This window comes from Ochotona curzoniae, unplaced genomic scaffold (assembly GCF_017591425.1).
Source record: "Ochotona curzoniae isolate NIBS_2020 unplaced genomic scaffold, NIBS_Ocur_1.0 contig_291, whole genome shotgun sequence".
NCBI classification, from domain to species: Eukaryota; Metazoa; Chordata; class Mammalia; order Lagomorpha; family Ochotonidae; genus Ochotona; species Ochotona curzoniae.
In genome coordinates, this window is record NW_024465649.1 from 13787151 (window position 1) to 13811116 (window position 23966).

The window sequence follows — 23966 nt, forward strand, 5'->3', positions numbered from 1 at the left end:
TGGGTTCGGATTGGCTCAGCTCCAGCCATTGCAGCCACTTGGGGAGTGAATTGGAGGACAGATCTTCCTCACTCTCTCCTCTCTGTATATCTGACTTTCCAGTAAAAATAAATCTTTGAAAAAAACCTTTGCCAGCCTCAAAGTTAACTGAGGAATACATCTAGAAAATGGGCATACAGAATTCCAAGAACTTGTTATAAAGCTTATCGTGCTCGCTTCGGCAGCACATATACTAAAATTGGAATGATACAGAGAAGATTAGCATAAAGCTTATCAACAACGAGAAGCGTGTAATACAGGAGTTCAAGAAATTTAAGGAGTATGTCACACAGGAAATAAATGAAAGCTGATATATCAGAAATGAAGAACACAGAGGAACAAATTAAAATTACAGTGGAGAGCCTCCAAAATTGAATGAAGCAGAAGAAAGAATCTCAGAATTGGAAGATATTTCCTGTCACTACCGGATAACAGACAAAAAGATCGAAGCTGAGCTGGGTCAAGCTAAAAAAAAGTATTCAAGAACTGAAAGATACTATTAAAAGACACATACAAGTTATGGGAGTCCCAGAAGGTGCAGAAAGAGAAACTGGGATTAAAGGTGTATTTAATGAAATAATAATGGAAAATTTTTCTAATCTAGAGAAAGAATTGAGAAACAACATCCAGGAGGGGCACAGAACTCCCAACAGGGTTAACTGAAAGTGATCTTCACCACAACATGTACTAATCAAGCTCTCTTCAATCAAACGTAAGGAAAAAATCTTTAAATGTGCTCGTGAAAAAAATCAATTTACATATAAAGGAATGCTAATTAAATTCATAGGAGACCTCTCACAGGAAACTCTACAGGCCAAAAGAGACTGGAGTCACATATTCCAGATTCTAGTAGCAAAAAATTGTCAGACCAGAATAATGTACCCAGCAAAATTTTCCTTTGTCTTTGAAAATGAAATAAAATTCTTCCACAGTAAAGTTAAAAGAATTTGCCTCTTCCAAACTTGCCCTACAAATGATACTTAAAGGTGTTCTCTTGACAGAGAAATAGCACCTACCAAAACCAAAAGCAAATGTGAAGAACATCCCAGTAAAACAACAACAGAAGACTTAATCAATGAACAACCCATGGCTAAAATGATAGGACTATAAATTACCACTCATTCATGTTAACACTCAATGTAAATGGCTTAAACTCATCAATGAAACAATATGGATTATTAAACTGGATTTAAAAAGCAACACTCGGGCCCGGCGCGGTGGCGCAAGTGGTTAAAGGTCCTCGCCTTGCACGCCCGGGATCCCATATGGGCGCGAGTTCTAATCCCGGCAGCCCTGCTTCCCTTCCAGCTCCCTGCCTGTGGCCTGGGAAAGCAGTCGAGGACAGCCCAAAGCTTTGGGAACCTGCACCCGCGTGGGAGACCCGGAAGAGGCTCCTGGCTTCGGATCGGCATAGTATCGGCCCGTTGCGCTCACTTGGGGAGTGAATCATCGGACGGAAGATCTTCCTCTCTGTCTCTCCTCTCTGTATATCTGCCTTTCCAATGAAAAAAATAATAAAAAAATAAATCTTTAAAAAAGAAAAAAAAAAAAAAAAAAAAAAGCAACACTCATCTATTTGTTACCTAGAGGAGACATATCTCAGCCACAAAAATCAGCAGAAGCTATATCTCTCATGGATTTAGATTTTTTTGTTTCATCTCTTCAAAACACTTTCTTCTGATTAAATTATTCAGTGACTCATAGATCATACAGAAGCATATTCTTCAAGAAGGTTCTTGATTTTCTTTTTCATTTCTTCAGCAACACATTAGTCATTCAGTAAAATATTAGTCAACTTCATGGTGTTAATTTTTTTTTTTTCTTTCTGTTGATTTTGTTTTGTGGCTTTTCATTTAAGGGGATGTATAGTAACTGTGTAATGGAGACTATCATATCCAGATGTGAGGATACAGTGCAGTATGCACCTCTATTTCCAGACAAAGCTGGACTCGTAGTGAAACTGTTAACTATATCTTGACTATAGGATACTGAACTCTTTGCCATTGTCCATGCCCACAATAATGGACATATGATTGTGTATGAAGAACTATACTATGGTAATGATATGGGGAACTTGATTGCGGGAGGAAATTTGGGGAGGGGGTAAGGGAAATCCCTGGGCCTATGGAACTGTATGGTAAAATGATAAATAAAGAATAAAAAAAGACAAAATGGTACTCTTACTTTTTAAAAAGACTACTACTTACTTGAAAGGGAGAGAGAGAGAACGAATGAGTATCTTTCATCTGATGGTTCATTCCAACAATTGCAGCAGTGTCTCAAGCTAGGTGGAAATGAAACCAGGAGCTTTTTTTGGTTCTCAGTGAGTGGAGGTGCCCAAGTGTTTGAGTCATCTTCCACTACTTTCCAAGGCACAGTAGCTGGGAGTTGGATCTGAAGTAGAACAGTTGTGTCATGAACTGTTGCACATAGGGGATGCTGGTACCACAGTTGATGGAGTAGCCTGCTATGTATGTGCCAGCCATGTAAGTTTTTAATTTTTTAATTAAAGTTTTTTGAAAGGCAGACACATAAACATACAGAAAGTACATGAGAGAAAGAAGAAATGAAGGGTGAGATGAGGGGAGAGGTATGGAGATCAAGGCAATACCATCCATCTGCTACTGCACCTCCTGCATGTTGCAGCAGCTGAGGTGGAGCAAGGCTGAAGCAGGAACTCAGAACTCAGTCCAGCTCTTTCATGTGGATGGGATGGACTTAGCTACTTCATCGCTTACCCAGTGCCTCCCCAGATGTGCAGAAAGCTGGAATTGGTTGAGCATGCAGCCAGGCCCTGAACCCAGGGCCTGTGATTTAGAATGGAGGTGTCCTGAGCATTGTCTTTATTGCACCAAATGCCTCTCTACCTTTTTTTTTTTTAATATTTATTTTCATTTATTTGAAAGGCAGACACATGCGTACACAAAAATTGTTCATCTGCTAGTTCACTCACAAAACCAGCAGGGCTGGGCTAAGTGGAAGCCTTCAACCTTGAACTCAATCTCAGTCTCCTGTGAGTGACAAGGACTCAAGTGCTTGAGTGATTCCTGATTTCTCTCAGGAGTGTACATTAACAGGAAGGTAACATCTGAAGTGGAGCTGAGAGACTTAATCGTGTTAAACCCAGTGTGGAATGTGGGTATCCCCAGTGGGACCTTACACCTTACCCCAGGTGGGAACACTCATCCCTTCTTTTAGGAGAGGTTTAATGGTTACAGAATGTTTTTTAAAGATTTGTTTGTTTGGGGGAGGGTGAAGTGCCTTTTTCTTAGTAGCTTAATGAGATTTGACCCTTCCTTCCTTTCTCTCTCTCTTTCTCTCTTTCCCCCTCCCTCTTTTCAATTTATTTGTTTTTGTTTGAAAGCCAGAGATCCTAAATCCACTAGTTCAACGTTCAAGTGGCTGTGGTGACTGGAGCTGATCCGATCCAAAGCCAGAAACCAGGAGCTTCTTCTCAGTCTTTCACGTGCAGGAGTTTCCTTTGCTGCTTTCCTAGGCCCTAAGTTGGAAAGTGGAGCAGCCAGTACTCAAACCAGCGTTCACATGGGATGCTGGTGCCGTAGATAGAGGATTAGTTTGCTAAACCATGGCCTAGCTTCCAGGAATAAAATTCTTAGTTGATAGTTTTTTTTTTTTTTTTTACTTTATGTCATCTTGCTACCTATGGTCTGAATGGTTTCTTATGAGAAGTCTGCTTATCTGTGTGCTTGATCAAACTCTTTTGCCCCTTTATAAATTTCTTCTTTTGTTTTTGGGTTTTGACAGCTTGAATACATTGTTTTTCTAGCAATTTATTTGAGTTTAATCTTTAAAATTTGTTATTTTTTAATTTTTAAAAAATTTCATTACACTTTTTTTTGCAAATGTATATTTGTGCCTTTTTAAGATTTGTAAAAATTTTGGCTATTTAGAAATTTTTTTCTGTACCTTTCTCTGTTTCCTTCTGTGACTCCTCTTATACTTGTTATTGTGTTTGGAATAAAGTCAAACAAACAAAAAGCAATGCAAGTAAGAAAAATTCAGGGGGGTTGGATGGGGGCTATTGAGAGATTTTTTGATGTCTACAAAATGATTTATAAGGGCTTTCCATGGACTATGTCACTGAACATGCAGGTATTGAGGGAGGTGAGATAAGAGTGAATCGGACTAGGGGAATCCAAACAGTTCCCCCCAGTTCCCTGGTCCCAGGCAGTGAGTGCACAGCCCCTTTGTGTGTGCATGGTAGTGGGGTAGCACTGGCCCACATGCATCTGTGATGGCATGGGGAATGTTATGCACCCCTCATCTCCACAAATCTTAAAAATAAATAGGCATCTAGGCTGGCACATTTATATAATCAATGGAGTTGGCATTAACCAGTCCCCAGAATGTCAGCTAGCTATTGGTTGCTTTCTCCTAGGTGTATAGACCTGCTTAGGTACAAGGCAAAGCTAGGCAGTTGCCTAAAGTTGGTGGCCTGACTTTCTAATGTAACAATGCAAACAGTTGAATAGCTCAGGCTAGTTTTTCATTAATCCATGTGACATTGGAGGAGTGTGTACTTTATATATACACGGTATGTAATGTTACATAAAATCAGAGATGATTTCTTACTTCATGGCATTTACCATATAGTTGGGAAAGTGACATGAATCAAATGTGTAAGATTGTGTAGCAAGGCATGATTTCCTTTAACTTCTGTCAGGGCTGTAGGTCTTTTCAAGATTTTTTTTTCAATTTGTGGGGTTCAGTGTGGGAGAAGAGGTGGGGAGAGATAGAAATAGGAGTGGAGGGCATTGGCGACAGAGAAAAGAGGCACCCATCTGTTGAGCCATTTTGTGAATGCCTTTGCAGCTGGGTATGATACAGGTGGAAGCAAAGGACTGGGTACTCAATCCAGGTCTCAGGTGGTAGCGAGCAAACTCTTAGCAACCCCTTGATATTCTTAGGGTGCACAGTAGCAGGAAGTAGAGTCAGGAGCAGGGCTGGAACTTGAATCCTTGAGAGCCAGTAGGGGTTAATGGCATCCGAGTGCTGGTGGGTGTAGAGGACAGGTTCTCTGAACCTTGGACAATGAATTGAATGAGGCTCACAGAGACATCAAGTGTAGGGAGCAGAGATTTATTATGGCAAGCAAAGTGTACTCCACACAGCTGATAGGTGCATTCCGCTGGAGAGAACTCAAAGAGTCCGAAAAACACTGAGATTTCTCCCAGGGCATAACTGGTGATACAGCAAAGTAGGGTTCACTACTTAAGCCTTTGAGAAGAACTCAGAGCCTTGCTGGTGATTTGGATTGTTCATTTATAGGCGGAAATTTTAGTGAAAGAAAAGGAGTTGTTGCCAGGGAGACCCTCCCCTGATGTCATGGGTGGAGAGGTGTTGCCGAGGAAACTGGCCAGAGGTTCTCTGACATGGTGCCTCTTGCTTCTTCAGATTGGCTTTAGCTGTTCTCTGCTTGGCTTTGACCTGTGGTCTAGGCTGGTTGCCCTCTTATGCAGGCAGGCTGGCAGTCTTTGAGCTAGCTGTTTTCTAAGCTGACATTTTTAAACAAGTAAAACACAAAATTATAGTTTTTTGTGTTTTTTTTCCTTTTAACAGCTTTTTGAATTTTCCTCTTTCTTGTTTTCTCTAGATGGCACTACCTCCTGCCTCCCCAAGGGGTGTCTTAATCACTGGCTGAATTCCAGGCACAGTTCTCGTAGTGTGGTCTCTGGACTAGCCCCATCCGACCATCCAAGATGTACTGAATTAGAAACTCCGTTAGTAGTCTTCCAAGTAATTCTGATAACTGTTAAAATTTGAGTTCCTCTCTGAATATTTTAAGCTTTGTGCATTACTGATAGTGTTTCAGTGCTAAAGCAGTCTATTGCATATGTGATGCTATGTAATTTTTAAGCTAAAATGATTTCTTAAATGTTTATTCTTTAGAAGTTATTTGTTGGGTTGACGTGATGACTCAATGGCTAAATCCTTGCTTTGCAAGTGACAGGATCTCATATAGGTGCCAGTTCATGTCCTGGCTGCTTCACTTCCCTTGCTTGTGTCCTGAGAAATCAGTCGAGGTCCGCCCAAAGGCTTGGGACCCTGCATCTGGGTGGGAGACCCCGCAGACGTTCCTAGCTTGGGATTGGGTCAGCTCTGGCCAATGTGACTACTTGGGGAGTGAACCAGCGGATGGAAGATCTTTTTCTCTCTCTCCTTCTCTGTGTAAATCTGATCTGCAGTATGCTTTTGTTGATAGATATGTGTAGTGCTTTTTTTTTTGTAAACATTTATTTATTTGAAAGATGGAATGACAGAAGGAGAGACAGAGCTATTTCATCGCTTGGTTCACTTCCCAAATGGCTGTGATAGTTAGGGCATACTCAAACTGTTGTGGTCTCGGCTAGACCCTAATTTTTTTTTTTTTTAGGTTCTTGCCCACTGTTAACATCATCTAAAATTAGAAATAAATTTTTAAAAAGCATCCTAAGCACTGGCATCAGTATGGCTTACAAGTGGTCAGTTTTATTTAGAAGGTGAGGAATATGGTTGCACAGGAGCCATGCTCAGGGAGAGAGGTTTCTGCCATCTGTTTTCTGCACCCGAAGGGTGTGATAAAGCTGGCCCTCCTCACCCTGGGCTCCTGAGAGACTTGGAAGGGGAGTGGCTCCATGACCCTCCCTCCTCAAGTCCTAGAAGGTCAGTATTAGGATTACCTTGGCATAGGAAGTATTAACTTCCAAACTTGGGACTGTCAGCTGGCTGCCTAAGTCCAGCTTCTCCATCCAGGTCTCTCACTTGGGTGGCAGCTATCTAAGTATGTGGGCAGTTTCTGTTACTTTCTCATCGGCACTGCCAGGAAAACAGGATTGCAGGTGCAGCAGTGTTCTGGATGTGGGCTGCCGGCTAAGGCTTGCCTCTCTCCCTCAGTCCCAGCTCCATCACTGCAATTCTTATCATATATAAGTTGTCATTTTGAGATGTGGGTCTGATTTTAGGCATGAAGGGAGTTATATCTCACCATTTAAAGCATAAAAATCCTTATTTCCACAAAATATACTATACATGATATTTTAGTATGACAGTGTAATAAGATATATTTCATTCATTTGTTGTTTGTGTTCTGTGGTAGATTTAATAACTCATGGCATGACTGTATTGGAAGAATCTGGTTGATTCATTTGCTGTTTTTAACCATGTAAGAGTTTTAGGAGCAGGTTTAGTTCCTATCAGAATTGGGAGAATGTGGGGTTCTCGTACACTCCGTGCTCGCTCTCCCACATGTAGTGTCTCCTATCAATGCCTGACACCCAGTGGTGAGATTTGTTAATAAATCAGTGAACCTGCATTGAATCATTATCGTCATCCCAAGTCCAAAATTAGAGTTAATTCTTGGTGTATATTCTGTTGATTTAAACAAATGCATTTTAGAATCATACAGAATATTATTACAGTTTTATAACTGGGTTCCTATCGAATTTTGGAATTTACCATGAGAATAATTAAGTTGCTTTATACTTAGGAGTGGAGAAAGTCTTGAAGTTATTCCCTCATGCGCCCAGCACCGTATCCTAGTGGCTATAAGTCCTCACCTTGCATGCACCAGGATCCCATAGGGATGCCAGTTTTAATCCTGTCAGTCCTATTTCCTATCCAGCTCCCTGCCTGTGGTTTGGGAAAGCACTTGTGGATGGCCCAAAACCTGGTACCCTGCACCTGAGTGGGAGACCTGGAAGAGGCTCCTGGCTCTTGGCTCCTGCCTTCAGGTGGGCGCAGCTCTGGCCGGTGTGGCCACTTGGGGAGTGAATCATCGGACGGAAGATCTTCCTCTCTGTCTTTCCTCTCTGCATATCTGCCTTTCCAATAAAAAAAAATAAATCTTTTTTTTTAAAAAAAAGAAATTGTTTCTCATATTTAGAGAGTTGAATTTGAAAAGTAGGTTAGAGGCATAAATAAGTGCTGTTCCATATGAGTCTTGTAGGGAAGATTGTAGCATTTAGGATTTTTTCTGATTCCTAATGATAGGTATAAATTGGAATTTTTGTGTTTTCCTTATTCCATTTCCTTTTACATTAATTGTGGTTTATCATTTACAGGTTTCATTTAGTTGAAATTTGTATTGTGTGTTGTAAAACATGTTTTTTTACTGTTGTTTAAAAAAATCCATTGTTAAAAAAAATCCATTGTTTTGATGTCTTATCACTATATTATTATTCCCTTAGTGTTTCACTGTTATTTTAATTCCTTGTATAGTTCCTGAGTTTTGTCTTTGTTGTTATTACTATTCACTTTGAGAAAACATGTTTTTATTACTCACTATTTTAAGAAAGTTTTTGGTTTTTTGTATTTTCAATAACAAAGCCTTTTTTTGTTTTGTTTTGTTTTAAACCTAACAGTTTGCCTAAATTGAATTTGAAGCAATTCAAACTACTGGAGATCTGCAATTTTACAAAATCACAATTGGCAAGAAATTGATTTCCAAATAATGGAAGAGTCTAACACCTCTAAAAGTGAAAATCATGAACCAAAGAAAAATATAATTTGTGATGAAAACAAAGCAGTTAAAGTGATAACTAATCAAACTTTTAAAGCTAAAAACGACAAATCCATGAAAGAAGTTGTGACTGCCTCTCCAAACAAGAATAGTAATAAGAAAAACAAACAAAATGATATTTGTATAGAAAACTCAGAAATCAAATCATGTAAAGTAAATGTTGGTAGTGTTTCATGCCCTAATGATTTGGGATTAGTCCTTCGAGATCAAAGTCATTGCAAAGCCAAAAAATCTCCTAATTTACTAGTGCGAGTTGAAAAGACGGCCATTTCACAAGCAAAATTTGAAAAGACATCTGGCTTACAGGCAAAAGCAGAAAAATTACCAAAGTCACCAAATTCACCAGTGAAAGTAGAGAAAACACCGATTTCGCAGACCGCAGCAGCAAAGGCACAGAATTTACAGAGGAAAGTGGAAAAAACACCCAGTCCTCAGATGAAATCAGAAAAGGTGCCCAGTTTACCAGCAGAAGCAGAGAAAGTGCTGAATTCACTACTGAAAGAAAACATGAGACAGATAGAATTACAACATCCTGGGACAAAAAGTTCAAGCTCCTTTACTGCTGCGGACAGAGCGATAGTTGGAGCTGTGGTGGGGGAGAAATCTGCTCTAGGAGATGCAGCCCAGTCTCAAAAGCAACACACGTGTGCAGGTAATCCCGGGGACTCTGATGATAGTGCTTCAGGCATGGAAGATCTATCAGACGATCCGAGTAAGTACCAGTTAGCTCATTCCAAGGGTAATGTTGCTGGGTCAGGTTTTCCTATGTTAATGGTCTTTAGTGTTGTTTTCTGACTTAATTAGCTTTTAAAGCTTAAAAAGGCACCTTCCTGGGCCATTTTTGTGCTGCCGCTGCTTCCTGCAGCCATGGGCACCCCATGTGGGCTCTGACTTCTCATCTGCCTTCCTGCTATCGCACCTATGAAAGTATCGGAAGATGGCCCAAATGCTTGGACCCCTGCACCCACATGGAGACCCTCATGAAGCTTCTGACTTTGCCCTGGACCAGTCCTGTCAGTTGTGGCCATATGGGGAGTAAATCAACAGATGGAAATGCTTTCTCTGCCTTTGTGTCAAAACAAACAAACAAACAAACAAAAACCAAAAAACACCTCTCAGGGCTGTGTGGTGACTTAGCAAGCCAAAGTTCCACCTGCAGTGCCAGCATACCTTATGGATGATGCTTCGAGTCCTTGCTACTTTGCCTCTGATCTAGTTCCCTGCTTGTGGCCTGGGAAAGCAGTGGTGGCAGATGGACCAAGTCTTTGGGCCCCAGTACCCACATGGGAGACCCAGAAAAAGCTCTTGGCTCCCAGTTTCAGAGTGACCCAGCTCTGGCCATTGAGACCATTTGGGGAATGATCCCACAAATGGAAGATCTCTGACTCTTTAACTCTGGCTTTCAAGTAAAATAAACAAATAGGAAAACAAAATTTTGAAAATCCCTTCTCATTTATTACCGTATGGATAAAGGCTGTGTATGTGTAAATGTAGTGCCCCTCTTTGTTGACATACACATTCTTTTTGTGTGATCTTGCAGTGTATTGCTTGTTATTCACTTTCATGTTTAGGTTGAGTTAGCATTTTACTGTGTTTTGAGAAGCCATTTAAGTGATTTAAGCAAGGTAATGTCCTGATCAGATTTTGTTTTTCTTTAATAAGGTTTTTGGGTACACTGTAGCAATTTTTTTGAAGGAACAAGACTGAGAGATTTGGTTAAGACACTTTAAAATTTACTTGTAAAAGTAATTTTTTCAGGGATTTTGATGTTTAAAGATTTGTTTGAAAGACACATTAAAAAAACACAGACATAAGACAAAGAATTCATTTGTCCCCTGGTTTACTCCCCAAATGGCTGTAACAGCAAAGGCTGGGCAGGTTGAAGCCAGGAGTGTGCGGCTCCATCTGGCTCTTCTACATGGTGTCAGGGGCCCAGATACTTGGGCCATCTTATATACTGTTTTCCAGGTAAATTAGCAGAAAGAACGCTGGCTTTGCAGGTGGCAGCTTAACCTGCTATTGTATAGTGCCGACCCTGTTTCTGAGGTTTTGATTATTTATTCTTAAATAAGCAAAATTTGTGTTATTTATTTAAAAAATGTATTTGTTTATTTACATGAAAGGCAAAGTTACAGAGTGGGAGAGACAGACAGCGAGATCTGCCATCTGCTGTTTACTTCCCAGAGGACTGCAATGGCCAGGGCTGGGCAAGGCTGAAGCTGGTACCTTCACCTGGGTCTCCCGTGTGAATCAGGGGCCCAGGGTCTTACATCATTTTCTGCTGCTTTCTCAGGCACAGTAGCAGGAAGCTGGATTGAAAGTGCAGCAGCTAGTGAATTTGGGGGAAATGCCAGCATTGCAAAACATGACCCAACCTGTTATTCCCTAAACACTGCCCTGATTTTATGTAAATATTAAGAAATATTCTTGTGTTTCTTTAAGTAATGGTATCCTGGATTTGTGTACATTAATTTCAGGAGGAATTTTTTTTCCCTAGTGCATCTGCAACTGGAAGAAGGAAGCCTTTCTTTGATTTAGAAATAAAAAGAAGCTATATCGGAATCATTTTTTGCCATACTTTGAAAAGTACTGGTAGGGCTCAGAAATAGCTTTTTAAAATTTGTGGGGATACCATATAATAGTATATGGATAAACCTTTTTAAAATAGAAATAACTTTGTTTTATGTATGTAAGAAAAAAATTAAGCTCACAATTGTGAGTAGGTGACACTTAAAGCTAAGTCTATTAATCTCTTGGAAGTATTTTAAAAATCACTTAATTTTAGTTTTTAAGGATTTATCTATTTTTATTTTAAAGGCAGATTTTACACAGAGAGAAGGAGAGACGAGAGAGCAAAGAAGCCTTCCATCCACTGGTTTACTTCCCAGATGGCTACAAAAGCCATAGCTGTGCTGATTCAAAGCTGGAGCTTCATCTACATTTCCCACCTGGGTGCAGGGTCCCAAGGCTTTGGGCCATCCTCTGTTGCTTTCCCAGGCCATTAGCAGAGCGCTGGGTCAGACGTGGAGTAGCTGGAATATGAGACAGTGCCCTGCACTCATATGGGATGCTGGCAGTTGGCAAACAGAGGATTAGCTTGTTAGGCCACCCCTCTGGTCCCTGTGTTTTATTTTGAGATAACATTTTAAATTTATATTATAATCAGAAGCTTAAAATGCCACTGAATAAATAACTTAGCAAAAAGAAAGTAAAAAATCTACAGTTGAACAGCAAAATAAGTCATTTTAGTGACAACATCAAATAAGTAGTAGTACTGTAATAGATATGGCAAAAAAGAAAAGCCTAAATATGATAGCACATGAATGATCGAATTTTGAGAAATAATGGTTCTTCAAGATCACTGAATTAAGATTCTGGTTGTTTGAATTGGTGAAATATAGGATTTAAAGTTTTCTTAAAAAAACACTAAATGAAATCACGGCAAGGTTTTCAAAGAGCACGATCTATAGACTAAGATTGTATAGGTTTTGAATCTTACTTAGTGATTTTGGATAATTTGTTTAAAATGTATATCTTTCCTCATTTTTATAAAAAAGTGGAGATGATGTTGCTTATGTTACGAAGTTTAATGGCATTAAGCAATGTAAATATTTATTATTCCAAATAAATATAATTTTGTTGTTTTTAGCATAGAGAACAAGTTGAGCTAGTTTAAGGAAGCTAGAAACCAGAATAGAAACAGATCCTTTTAAGAACTTGTTTTGGCAAATTAGGAGCTGCTAATTAACAGTTATTTTCTTTCGTTCTTCCTTTTTAACAATTATTTTACTTTTTTATTGGAAAGTCAGATATACAGAGAGGAGGGGAGACAGAGAGGAAGATCTGTCCATTGATTCACTCCCCAAGTGGCCACAATGGCTGGAGCTACGCTGATCAAAAGCCAGGGGCCTGGAGCCTCTTCCGGATCCCTAATGGGTGTGCAGGGTCCCAAGCCTTTGTTCTCGACTGCTTTCCTAGGGCACAAACAGGGAGCTGAATGGGAAGTGGGGCTTCTAGGATTAGAACCAGCGACCATATGGGATCCTGGCGAGTGTGAGGCGAGGTCTTTAGCTGCTAGGCTACAGCAGCAGGTCCAACAGTTATTTTCATAAGTACTTGATATATATATACTATTTTCATTGCTATTTTTTGCCTTGAAGTCATGTTCATCCATGACTTTTTAGCATTTCTAACTCATGTAAAATTCAAAATGGTTATGGTGAATAGTGTGTGAACATTTGTGTATTAAGTTTTTGGTTGAACATCAGGTTTTTTTACTCTTGTTTTGTCACTGTTAGTATTTCATGGGACTGACATTTGGAATGCCATCTTACAGTTTGTCTTCTTGTGTGTTAATTTCAGAAAATTAAGTATTTTTTTTTAACTTCTAGAGGAAGATAGCATAACTTTTCTTAAGTCTTTAAAAAAAATTGGGGGGCCCGGCAGTGTGGCCTAGCGGCTAAAGTCCTTTCCCTGAATGTGCCGGAATCCCATATGTGCACCGGTTCTAATCTCAGCAACTCCGCTTCCCGTCCAGCTCCCTGCCTGTGGCCTGGGAAAGCAGTTGAGGACAGCCCAAAACTTGGGATCCTGCACCCATGTGGGAGATCTGGAGAAGGTTCCTGCCTCCTGGGTTTGGATTGGTGCAGTGCCAGCTGTTGGAGTCACTTAGGGAGTGAATCATCGGATGGAGGATCTTCCTCTCTATCTCTCCTTCTCTATGTATATTTGCCTTTCCAATAAAAATAAATAAATCTTTTAAAAAAAATTGGGGCCAGAGCCATGGCATAACAAATAAAGCCACCGCTTGTGGTTCCAGCATTCCATGCTGGTTTGAGTCTCAGCTGTTCCATTTCTCATCCAGCGCCCTGCTAATGTGCCTGGGAATCAAACAGAAGGTGGCCCAACCATTTGGGCTAATGCAGATAACACAGATCTCCCATCTACTGCCCAAGTACTTGTAAGAGCTAGAGCTGGACCATGCCAAAGCTGAGAGCTAGGAACTCAATATAGATTTCCCACATGGGTGACAGGATATAACTAGTGACCATAAGCTGCTACTTCTCAGGATACATGTAAGTGGGAAGCTGAAATCAGAAATCAATCTAGGAGTAGGACCCAGGCAGTCCTATAAAGGGATGTAGGCATTCCAACCTGTGTCTTCACCTCTATGTGAAATGCCCCATCTATGTCTTTAGATTGACAGAAATGGGTTTTTAAAGATTTATTTTTGGGAGGATTAGAAAGAAAAAGGAAAAGATAGAAAGTGACCTTTGATCCGCTGGTTCATCCCCCAGATGAACCAAAACCAGGAACCAGGAGCTCCAAATGGAATCATAATGAGGCCTGGACTCAAGCACTTGGAGCATTTTGTACTTTCCCTATGTTATTAGCACCATTCTGGATTAGAAGTGGAGTAGCTGGGGGCCTGGCATGATAGCCTAGTGCCTAAAAAACCTCTCTTTGCACACCTGGATTCCATATGGGCGCTGGCTCTAATCTAGCTGCTTCACTTCCCATCCAGCTCCCTGCTTGTGGCCTCCTACGGCAGTCAGGGATGACTCAAAGCTTTGGGACCCTGTACCCATGCAGGAAACTCAGAAGAAGCTCCTGGCTTCTGGCTTGGAATTGGCTGAGCTCCAGCTGCTGTGGCCATTTGGGGAATGAAGCATCGGATGGAAGATCTTCCTCTCTGTATCCCCTCGCTGTATATCTGCCTTTCCAATAAAAATAAATAATTTTAAAAAAAGAGTGGAGCAGCTGGAGCAAGTGTTGACACCTGTGTTATAGACAGCATCTGTTACACCACAATACTGGTCACAACAGAAATAAGTTTTCTGGGTTTGCTGATATTAATTGCCTTATCATGCAGAATTCTTTCATGAAGAAATCAGAAAGTTATATAAATATGTTGTTTTTCTACTATCCCTTTTCCATAAAGTATAGTGGTAAAACTCAGGCTTCATCTGTTTTCTTTTACATTTCTGTAACAAAAAGTTACTAAGATTTTTCCAAGTACTATAACATAATAGCAGATTGTTCGTGTTCAATGTTACTGTGACTAATTTAAGAAACGTTTATCTAACCTAGTCACATTTAGGGGTTTTAGTACTTTAGATAGCATCTGTGCCTATCAGTTTACCTTCCTGTCTTAGAAACTCGTGTGCTTTCATAGGAGACATACTATTTTACAGGCTTACCTTTCTTTTTGTATTCGGAAAATAGGTGCTATCAAAAGGTAAAATTGACTTTCAAGGTTCTTCTGGGTGGCCTGTAAGTTGACTTTTGAGGGCAGAGTGCTGGATTTAGTATGAATTTTTTTTAATTAGGTTAGTCTGTTTTTTGTTGTGACAATAAAATACCTGAGGAAACTAAGCTTAGGAAAGAGGAAAGGTTGGGGGCTGGCCCAGCGGGTAAAATGGTGCCTACCATGCCAGCATCCCATATTGATACTGTTTCTTATCTTGTTGCCTGCTAATGGCCTGGGAAAAATAGCGAAAGACTCATGTGTTTGGTCTCCTTAATCCTGTGGTGAAGCTCTTAGCTTCATTCAGACTCAAGTTGAGCCATAGCAAGCCATCTGGGGAGGGAAGCAGCAGATGGAAGATCTCAGTTTCTCCTTCTCTCTGTTCGCTCTACTTTAAAAAAAAAAAAAAAACCCTCTGATTTATTTAAAGATACTTATTTTTATTGGAAAGATAGATTTACAGAGAGAAGGAGAGCCAGAATTTCTGTCCACTGGTTCACTCTCTAGAATGCCACAATGGCCAGAGATGAACTGATCTGAAGCCAGAAACCGGGAGCTTCTTCCAGGTTTCCCACGTGGATGCTGAGTCCCAAGGCTTTGGGGTCATCCTATACTGCTCTCCCAGTCTACAGGCAGGGAGCTGGATGGGAAGTAGAGCAGCTGAGATATGAATGGGCGCCCATGTGGGATCCTGGTACTTGCAACGTGAGGATTTCTCCACTGAGCCATCATGCTTGGCTCTGGACTTAGTTCTTGAGTTTGAGGGAATAAATCTTCCTAAATGGCAGGATTGCTTTTAGTATATACAATTTTATTTGCATATTTAACAGTTAGTAAAATGTCAGCTCTGCTCTGGGGATTGTATTAAAGTTTGAAGACAAAAAATGATTATTTTTTTAAGAGATTTATTTTTATTTTTATTGGAAAGGCAGATATACAGAGAGGAGAGACAGAGAGGAAGATCTTCCATCCGATGATTCACTCCCCAAGTGAGCGCAACGGCCAATGCTATGCTGATCCGAAGCCAGGAGCCTCTTCCTGGTCTCCCACACGGGTGCAGGATCCCAAAGCTTTGGGCCGTCCTCGACTGCTTTCCCGGGCCACAGGCAGGGAGCTGGATGGGAAGCGGGGCTGCCGGGATTAGAACTGGCGCCCATATGGGATCCCGGGCATGCAAGGCAAGGACCTTAACCGCTTGCGCCACCGTGCCGGGCCCCCAAAAATTATTTATATTAAGGAATCTATCATGTAGTGTAACGGTTAGTTGAATACAAATCCCATTATGTTGCATGAGATAATAGAGTGTATAATGAAAATACAGAGGATATTAGATCGGCTTTCAAAATATGTGGTGGATGGGTGTTGTGGCTCAGAGTGTCCATCTGCTACTTGGGAATGCTTGTATTCTGTGCTTGAGTACTAGTTCACAGCGGTGGTGGCTTAAGTCCTTGAATTCTTGCCATTCACAAGGGAGACCTGGGTGGAGTTCCAGGCTCCTGGCTTCAGCTGGCGCAGTCCCAACTATTGCAGGATTTGCAGGATTTGCAGGATTTGGGGGAGTACAACCAGTGGATAGATATGTTTCCTTTTTCCTTTCAGTCTTTTTTTCAAGCAAATGAATTTTTAAGAAAATCATAGTGGTAATAAAACCCATTAGATGCCAGTTACATAATATTAAATTCTGGAAATGCAGTGATGAAACCACATAGCTTGCCTTTAATAGATTACATAGTTAGAGAAAATAAGAAAAAAACTGCTATTGTGAAGATAAGAGTTTAATGGGAGACAAAGAGGCTTGTTACAGTTTTTTGGCATGTACAAGGGCACTTCAGAAAGTATATTCACTTTAAATATTTTTTCAAAAAAATCCATGCATACTTTTTTCATAATACATATTTCTTGAATTTTTGAAATCCCATTGTATACAAAGACTTGAAAGTGCTAAAAGTAATCTTAATTCCATTTTTCCTGTGAAAATTTTGAAATATTCTTGTATATATTTTAAAATTTCATTCACTAATTTCTGTATGAAAGGCAAAGCAGCAGAGGAGTCGTGTTGAGAGAAAGAGATCTATGTCTGCTTCATTGCCTGAATGACTGCAACAGCCAGGGCTGGGACAGGTGATGCCAGCAGCCAAGAGCAAATCATTCCACATGGCTGGCTGGGGCTTTTGCTGTCATTTGCTGCTTTCTCAGACACACTAACTGGAGCACAAGCTGAGCTCTGATATTTGAACTAGTATTCTGGCATGGGAAGTGGCAGGTTAATTCATTGTATCTTAACCCTAGCCCCATATGTTCCCTTAACTGGCAGTGACTTCAGTAAATTTAGTTCATTGACTGATCCTTGAGGCAGGCTTAAAATGGCTTTTTATCAAATTGACTTAACAGATTGTACAAGATGATTACATTATGTTAGCTCTGTATGGTGTGGTCTTGGCTATGTATATCTCTTGATGAGTAGGTTGACAGAACAAAGCAGACATTTGACCTATAATGTAGTTGTTTTTTTTTTAAAGAATTTTGACATCAAGTATATTTTTCACTTACAATTTACATAGAGCTACATACTTGGACATAATGTTAGAATATTTCTTTCTGTGTGTGTACATGTAATTTTTCTGTGAAATTTTAAAAAATCTATCTGTTCAAATGATAACTAAGTGATTGCTTCCTTTTGTAGGTAAAATGAAGAATAATGAATCTAATAAAGAAAATTCTTCAGAGATGGATTATTTAGAAAATGCCACTGTGATAGATGAATCTACACTGACACCCGAGCAGAGGCTAGGCTTGAAACAAGCAGAAGAACGCTTAGAAAGAGATCACATCTTTCGACTTGAAAAAGTATATTATGTTGTTTTAATTATTTGGAGGGAAATGTAACTTTCCCCTTAAACCTCCTTCTTTTTCTTGTGAGAGGAGGACAGTGTTCATCTTTACTTTTGCTTCCATCCCTGTGCTCCTCACATGACTACATTTCTGAGTCTTCATTTGTTCATCCATGGTTGGAAATCTGTCACCCTTATCCACCCCTTGTTTATTTAAATGTAATAAATACACTTCGTCTGTCAGCCCTGATTTTTTTTTTTTTTTGTAAGTAGAGCTTTATTGTAATATGCCTATATCCAATTGTTTGCATTTTGGTTCATGGCTATTTTCATACTGTCATGGCAAACTTGAGTTAGTAATTTCCATAGAGAGTATATAATGACTTGCAAAATATAAAATATGTATATTTACCAAAGCATAAAACATGCACCAAATTATTGGCTTGTCATAGAAGAACTTTTGCTGACCTCAGAATTATTCACTTATTAAGTAGATAGTACTTTTAACTTGCCAGGTACTATATGAGGTAATGTGATGTATTTGTGAAAACAGCAGCGTCTTTTTTTGCATTATAAGTTAAAAGTCCAGTCGAATTGGTGGGAGTAAGTTAGAGAATATTATTGCATAATTCAATACCCTCCCTTTTTATCTCCTTTTTTTCTCTATGTTTACTAAGTATTTATTACATAGTTTGAGCTATTTGAACATGATATACCTTGTTCCTCAGTACTAATAGATTTCTCCATATAGAAATATACATTCCTAAGCCTCAATAATAAAAACATTGCTAGATATTGAAGGAAAGACCCACAAGCAACTATGCATCTGTAGATACCTTGGATGTCTATGAATATGCATATAAGAAAATATGCCATTGTTCTGGATAAATAATAGATTGTATCCAGATTGAAGATGGCAGTCGTGGATTATAAATAGAGTTTATGAAAAAGAAGTTACCATAACTAGTAGTTATTTTGTATAGCTAGGTTCACTGAATCCGGTTAGAAATAAGTATTTTATAATTAACTGTTATGTTTAATTTCTTAGTCCTCTTACTTTCCCTTTCTTGCACCTAGAATTAGTAGTTGTTTTTTAATCTATCCACTGAGATAAATGTTGAATTATTTTCATGTGCCATGATCTTGTGATTAAAACTTGAATTTGGCATGCCTGACATTTTAAAAAAACCCTAACAGTGCCTGTCTAAGATATCACTCGTTGGAGACAGATGTGTAAGCCTGTAACAATAACATTATGGGTCATTTTGATCATTAATGAACAAGTAGCCAGCTTGAGTTTGAGGATGTGAAGGCATCAGTTGGAGTTGAGCCTCAAGGAATGGGTAAGGAATTAGTTAGGTTATGGAAAATTGGTGTAGGTTAATTATGTGGAGGGCATACAGGAAATGTGAAAATGTGTTTTCAAGAAAAATAAGCTGGGATTTCACTGGAAAAGAAATGGAACAGGAAAGGTCTGTTGTGAGAAGGAGAGATTTGTGGTAAAATGGAGATTAGTTGTGGGAAAAGAACAGCCTAAGGTGAAAGGAAAGCTTGGAAGCATTGGAAGACATTTTATTTGTTGTTGTTAAATTTGTATACTCAGTAATGAAACTATGATAGTTTTTTATTTATTTAAAAATATTTTAGATAAAAAACATTTTTTAAAATTTAATTTGAAATGCAGAGTTACAGAGAAGTTCAGGGAGAAATAGAGATCTTTTCATCCAGTTCACTCCCCAAATTGCTGCAGCTGCTAGGGCTGGACCAGGCCAAAGCCAGAAGCCCCGAACTCTATCCAGGTCTCTTGTGTGGGTAAAGGGTCCCAAGCCTGCTTTTCCATGCACATTAGAAGGGAGCTGGATCTGAAGTGGAGCACCGAGACTCCAGTGGTGCCTACATGGGATGCTGTCATTGCAGGTTAACCAACTATGCTTAGCCAACTGTACCATAATGCTGCCTACTCCTCCCCGCTCCTGTTAAAGATTTGTTTTTTAGAAAGAGTTACTGAGAGTTGGAGAGGCAGAGATAGAGGTTTTCAGTGTGCTAATTCATATTCCAAGTGGTCAGGGCTGAGTCAGGTAGAAGCCAGGAGCCAGAAGCTCCATCTGGATCTCCTACATGTGTGATAGGGGCCCAGACACTTCAGCCATCTTCCCCTGTTTTCCCAGGCACATGAGTAGGAAGCTGGATCAAAAGTGGAGTAGCTGGGACATGAACAGATAAGCCCAGTCTTATCTGATACTGTGCGTAACACAGTATCTGGTCACACCAGTTGGTACTCAGAGGACCGTATGCATATTGGCCCAGTGTAGACTTTGGTGTCAACAGCACCCATATGGGATTCTAGAATCATGAGTAGAATCTTTGCTCACAATAATACAATTCTGGTCCCAGTTTCTTTAAATTCTGGTACTTCTTATTTCCATGCACTATAAATCTATTTTCAGTTTAGTGTGCTGTTAACATTTTTTATTTAGATACTGTAGAGGCTCATTAAGTATATTCTTCCCAAGTTCTTTGATTCACAGTGTACCCAGAGATTATCTAATTAAGGAGTAAAAATATGGATTTTTGTCTTGTCCCAAAGAAATATTTTAATCTGTTAGAATTACATTTTCATGTAGTAAATGAATAATATTGACTTAGAAATATTTAAAACCTACATGCCCAAGAATCTATTCTAGCTTGTCTGCAGAAAGTTTAAAAAAGATTGGTTGGCTAGTTTAATGATAAACTAGTACATTACAGTAAATAAACTGTTTAAACATGTTTCCCTTCTGTGAAAGAGAATGCTTCAAGATGATAAAAACATTTTATCTTATCTGATACTGTGCATAACTCTTATCTGATACTGTGCATAACAGTATCAGATCCAGTGTCACTGGATCTAACTCTGCCACTTACTGGTTTGATAATATTACTAGATTATTTACACTCTTTAAAATTATACCTACCTGCTGGGGCTGTTAGTATTAAAGATAATGCAAGTAAAGTTTTTGGCACAAGACTTAATATGTAGTAAACACTACTAAAAGCAGCTACTTTGTAGAATTAATCTGGCAGATGGCACAGTTTCTCTTATTTTATAAATAAGGACACAAAAGCAGACTCCAAGGATGGAGATATAGTTAAGGAGTTATCTCAGGCCTTACTCCTCATTCAGTGTTATAACCAAGCTTACTAAAAGAATCTAGACATGTTCTTGCTTGCTAACATACAATTCATTGGAAAGTCAGATTTACAGAGAGAAGGAGAGACAGAAAAATCCCCCATCTGCTGGTTCGCTCCAAGTGATCACAACAACCAGAGTTGAGTTGATCCAAAGCCTGGAACCTCTTCTGTTTCTCCCATGTGGTTGCAGGGTCCCAGGGCTTTGGGCTGTTCTCTACTGCTTTCCAAGGCCACAGTCAGGGAGCTAAGTGGAGCAGCCGGGATATGAATTGGTGCCCATAAGGGATCCTGGCACAGGCAAGGCGAGGACTTTAACTACTAGGTTACCGCACTGGGCCCACATTATATAATTCAAAAAATTAAATGGTTAATTTTATGACTCCATTACTCATCTTAATGTAGTTTTAGGTATTTGTATTTTTAGTTACTAAATCCATTCACTTTCCCCACCTCTGCCACCCTCATCTTGAGCCAAGTAAACTTGTTTGTTTTCTAGATTACTACGGTATGCCAATGACTACAGTAAGCTTTACTTGCCTCTTTTCCTAATTTAAAAGGCAAGTGATCCTTTTAGAAATGTAGATTAGATGTTGTAGTTCCTTTCTCAAAAGTCTTCAGTGACTTTTCCTCAGTTTTTGGGTAAAAGCCAGAGGTCTTATCTGGAACTTTATGATCCTGGTCCTCATTATGTGGCTTTTCTAGTCATACCAACATTTGTTTAGTTTCTTAAACATTTTATTTATATTCCTGCCATGGCATTTACTTTTTTTTCTCTGCTTAGAATGTCCGCAAATATCCAAATAGCCGAGTAATTCACTTCTTTTCAGTCACCTTGTTAATAAAATATTAAGTGATGAGTTTAAAACAGTAACAATTCCCTCATCTCGTATTTCTATAATTTATTTGCACATTTGGGCTTTCAAATACTAGAATGTGAATTCATGCAGATAAGAATCCTTGTCTGTTTTGTTTACTGCTGTTAGGCCTGTCTCTTGGAAAAATGTTTAACATACATTATGAGCTCAGAAAATATTTGATGAATAAAGAAATAATTGTGATTGGAAACCTAGAGATTGAATTCTCTTCACCGGGTCAATTTATTCTGTAGTAACACCAATTCTAATAGTTTTTATAATGAAGAAATGGAGCAATTGGGGGATTGAATTGACTTTCCTTATTTCCTTATTGCTTTTGACAGATTACATTAAAAACATTTGAAAACAGAGAGAGAGAAAGAAATGCATGGTTTTCTTTTCTTTGCTGATTCAACGGCCTCAGACAGGCTAAATCTGGGGCCTGTGGGTGATACACAGCTGCCCAAGTAATCCTCTATTTCATTCCAAGGCACAGTGGATGGCAGCGTTGCAGGTCACAGCTTAACATGCTGTGCCAGAGTGCCATCCCCTCGGTAAATTACTTAATACCTGAGGCTTAATTTCTTTTCCAGTAAAATGAAGAATCCTAGTAGGATTTTTAGAAGGTAATTAGGTACAATCTAAATATTGGCTATATTTTTAATTTTAAGTCTATGGCATAACTTGCTAAATTTGGGACATCCCATATGGAAAAATAATTATATGCTATTGTGCGTTGAAAGACACTTTTTGCCGAGACCCATCACCTGTTGAATATTGAGGACCAATCACCTGCTAAAATTAGATAGCATTAGACATAATGCTTTATAATTCATGCAGTGGGAATTTGGTGTAGTGTTTAAGTTGCTGTTTGAGATGCCTCTACCCCATCACAGTGCTTGGGTTGAGGTTCTGCTTCCTGATAATGTATACCTTGGGAGCAATAGTGAATGGTTTTAGATAGGTAGGTGGGTTCCCTACACTTGTGCAGTAGGCCTGGATTGAGGTCTAACTTCCTGGCTTTGGCCTAGCCCTGGTTTTTGTGGGAATTTAGTGAGTGAGCCAGTTAGTGGATGAAAGATTTCTTTTTGTCTCTCTACCTTTCAAATAAAATAAAGTTAAAATCCTAACATGTATTTTATAGTTAGTTTGCTAAATTTTTAGTCATTACAGTCTTATGGGAAAAGTATTAGCTTCCCATGCAGATCTACATTAGTTTAAAGTCAGTATCTCTCACTTAATACAGCCATCTCACTATGAACATTTTAAGCTCTTTCAGCTTTTGTTTTTAATTTTTAATTAGTTAAACTAATTTGATAGGAAAAAAATAGAGAACTATAATCTGCTAATTCATTTCCCAAATGCCCATAATGTCTGGGGCTAGCTGGGCTAGGCTGAAGGTAGGAGCTGAAAATTGGGAACCAATTCAGGGTCTTCCCTTGGGTGGCAGCGACTCAGGTACTTCACCATCACCTGCTCTCTCTTAGGGTGCGCATTAGCAGGAAACTAGGCTCTTGAGTGGCCTAGAGTTTGAGCCCAGGCCGTCTGCCAAGAGAAATGAGTGTCCCAAGTGGTAGCTTGCTGCTATGCTAAGTGCTGACTTTGAACTTTAATTTTTTTTGAAAGACTTCTTTTAAAGTCAGAGTTATAAAGAAAGGGAAAGACAGAATTACAGATCGAGAGCTTCATTACACTGGTTCACTTCTGATTGGCCTCAGCAAATGGCCAGGGTTGGGCCAGGCTGAAGCTAGGAAGGAGCTTTGTATGGGTCTCCCACTCCTGTGGCAGGGTCCAAGCACATGAACCAGCTTTTGCTGCTTTCCCCGTGCCACTAGCAGGGCATTGGATTGGAAGTCAAGCAACTAGGACTCCAACTGGTGCCTGTATGCGATGCAGGAGTTAGTGGCTCTGCCTGTTAATGCCACAATGCCTTCTACTTTGGGCTTTTGTTTTCACATCTGAAAAATGAAAATAATATTCATCGTATTGATAATTAAGGAAATTAAAACGATAAACTGTACATGAGTCACCTAGTATAGAGCCTAGTATTTAACAGGCACTCAAAATTTCCTGTTTTATTATTTCTAGAGTACATACACAAAGTATGAGTAAAATGCTATGACTGAAAGTTTAATTTGTCAGTAATGCTCCCTTTATAATGGTTATCTCGGGATTATTTATTCTCATGATACTGAGCGTTTAGGACCAATTTTTTGGAAATTGTCTTTCATATTTTAAACCTTATTTAAGGGGAGAGGAGTCACAGGTACACTTGTGGTATGTGCCGGGGTGGAGAGGATCAGGTG

The 23966-nt window shown here is 39.4% G+C and overlaps 1 protein-coding gene and 1 non-coding gene across 2 annotated transcripts in view; both read left to right on the forward strand.

Annotated features, from left to right (window-relative positions):
- TUT4 (terminal uridylyl transferase 4) overlaps nucleotides 1-23966 on the forward strand; it is a 122703-nt gene that overhangs the window by 17855 nt on the left and 80882 nt on the right. Inside the window, exons 2-3 of the mRNA XM_040978536.1 lie at nucleotides 8400-9269; nucleotides 17488-17651. Coding sequence (XP_040834470.1) covers nucleotides 8489-9269; nucleotides 17488-17651 — 945 coding nt within the window. The 5' untranslated portion in view covers nucleotides 8400-8488. The remainder of the gene's footprint in view (nucleotides 1-8399; nucleotides 9270-17487; nucleotides 17652-23966) is intronic.
- Nucleotides 209-314, forward strand: LOC121155404. Its single transcript, XR_005883663.1, has one exon. It is a non-coding gene; the product is annotated as a U6 spliceosomal RNA (small nuclear RNA).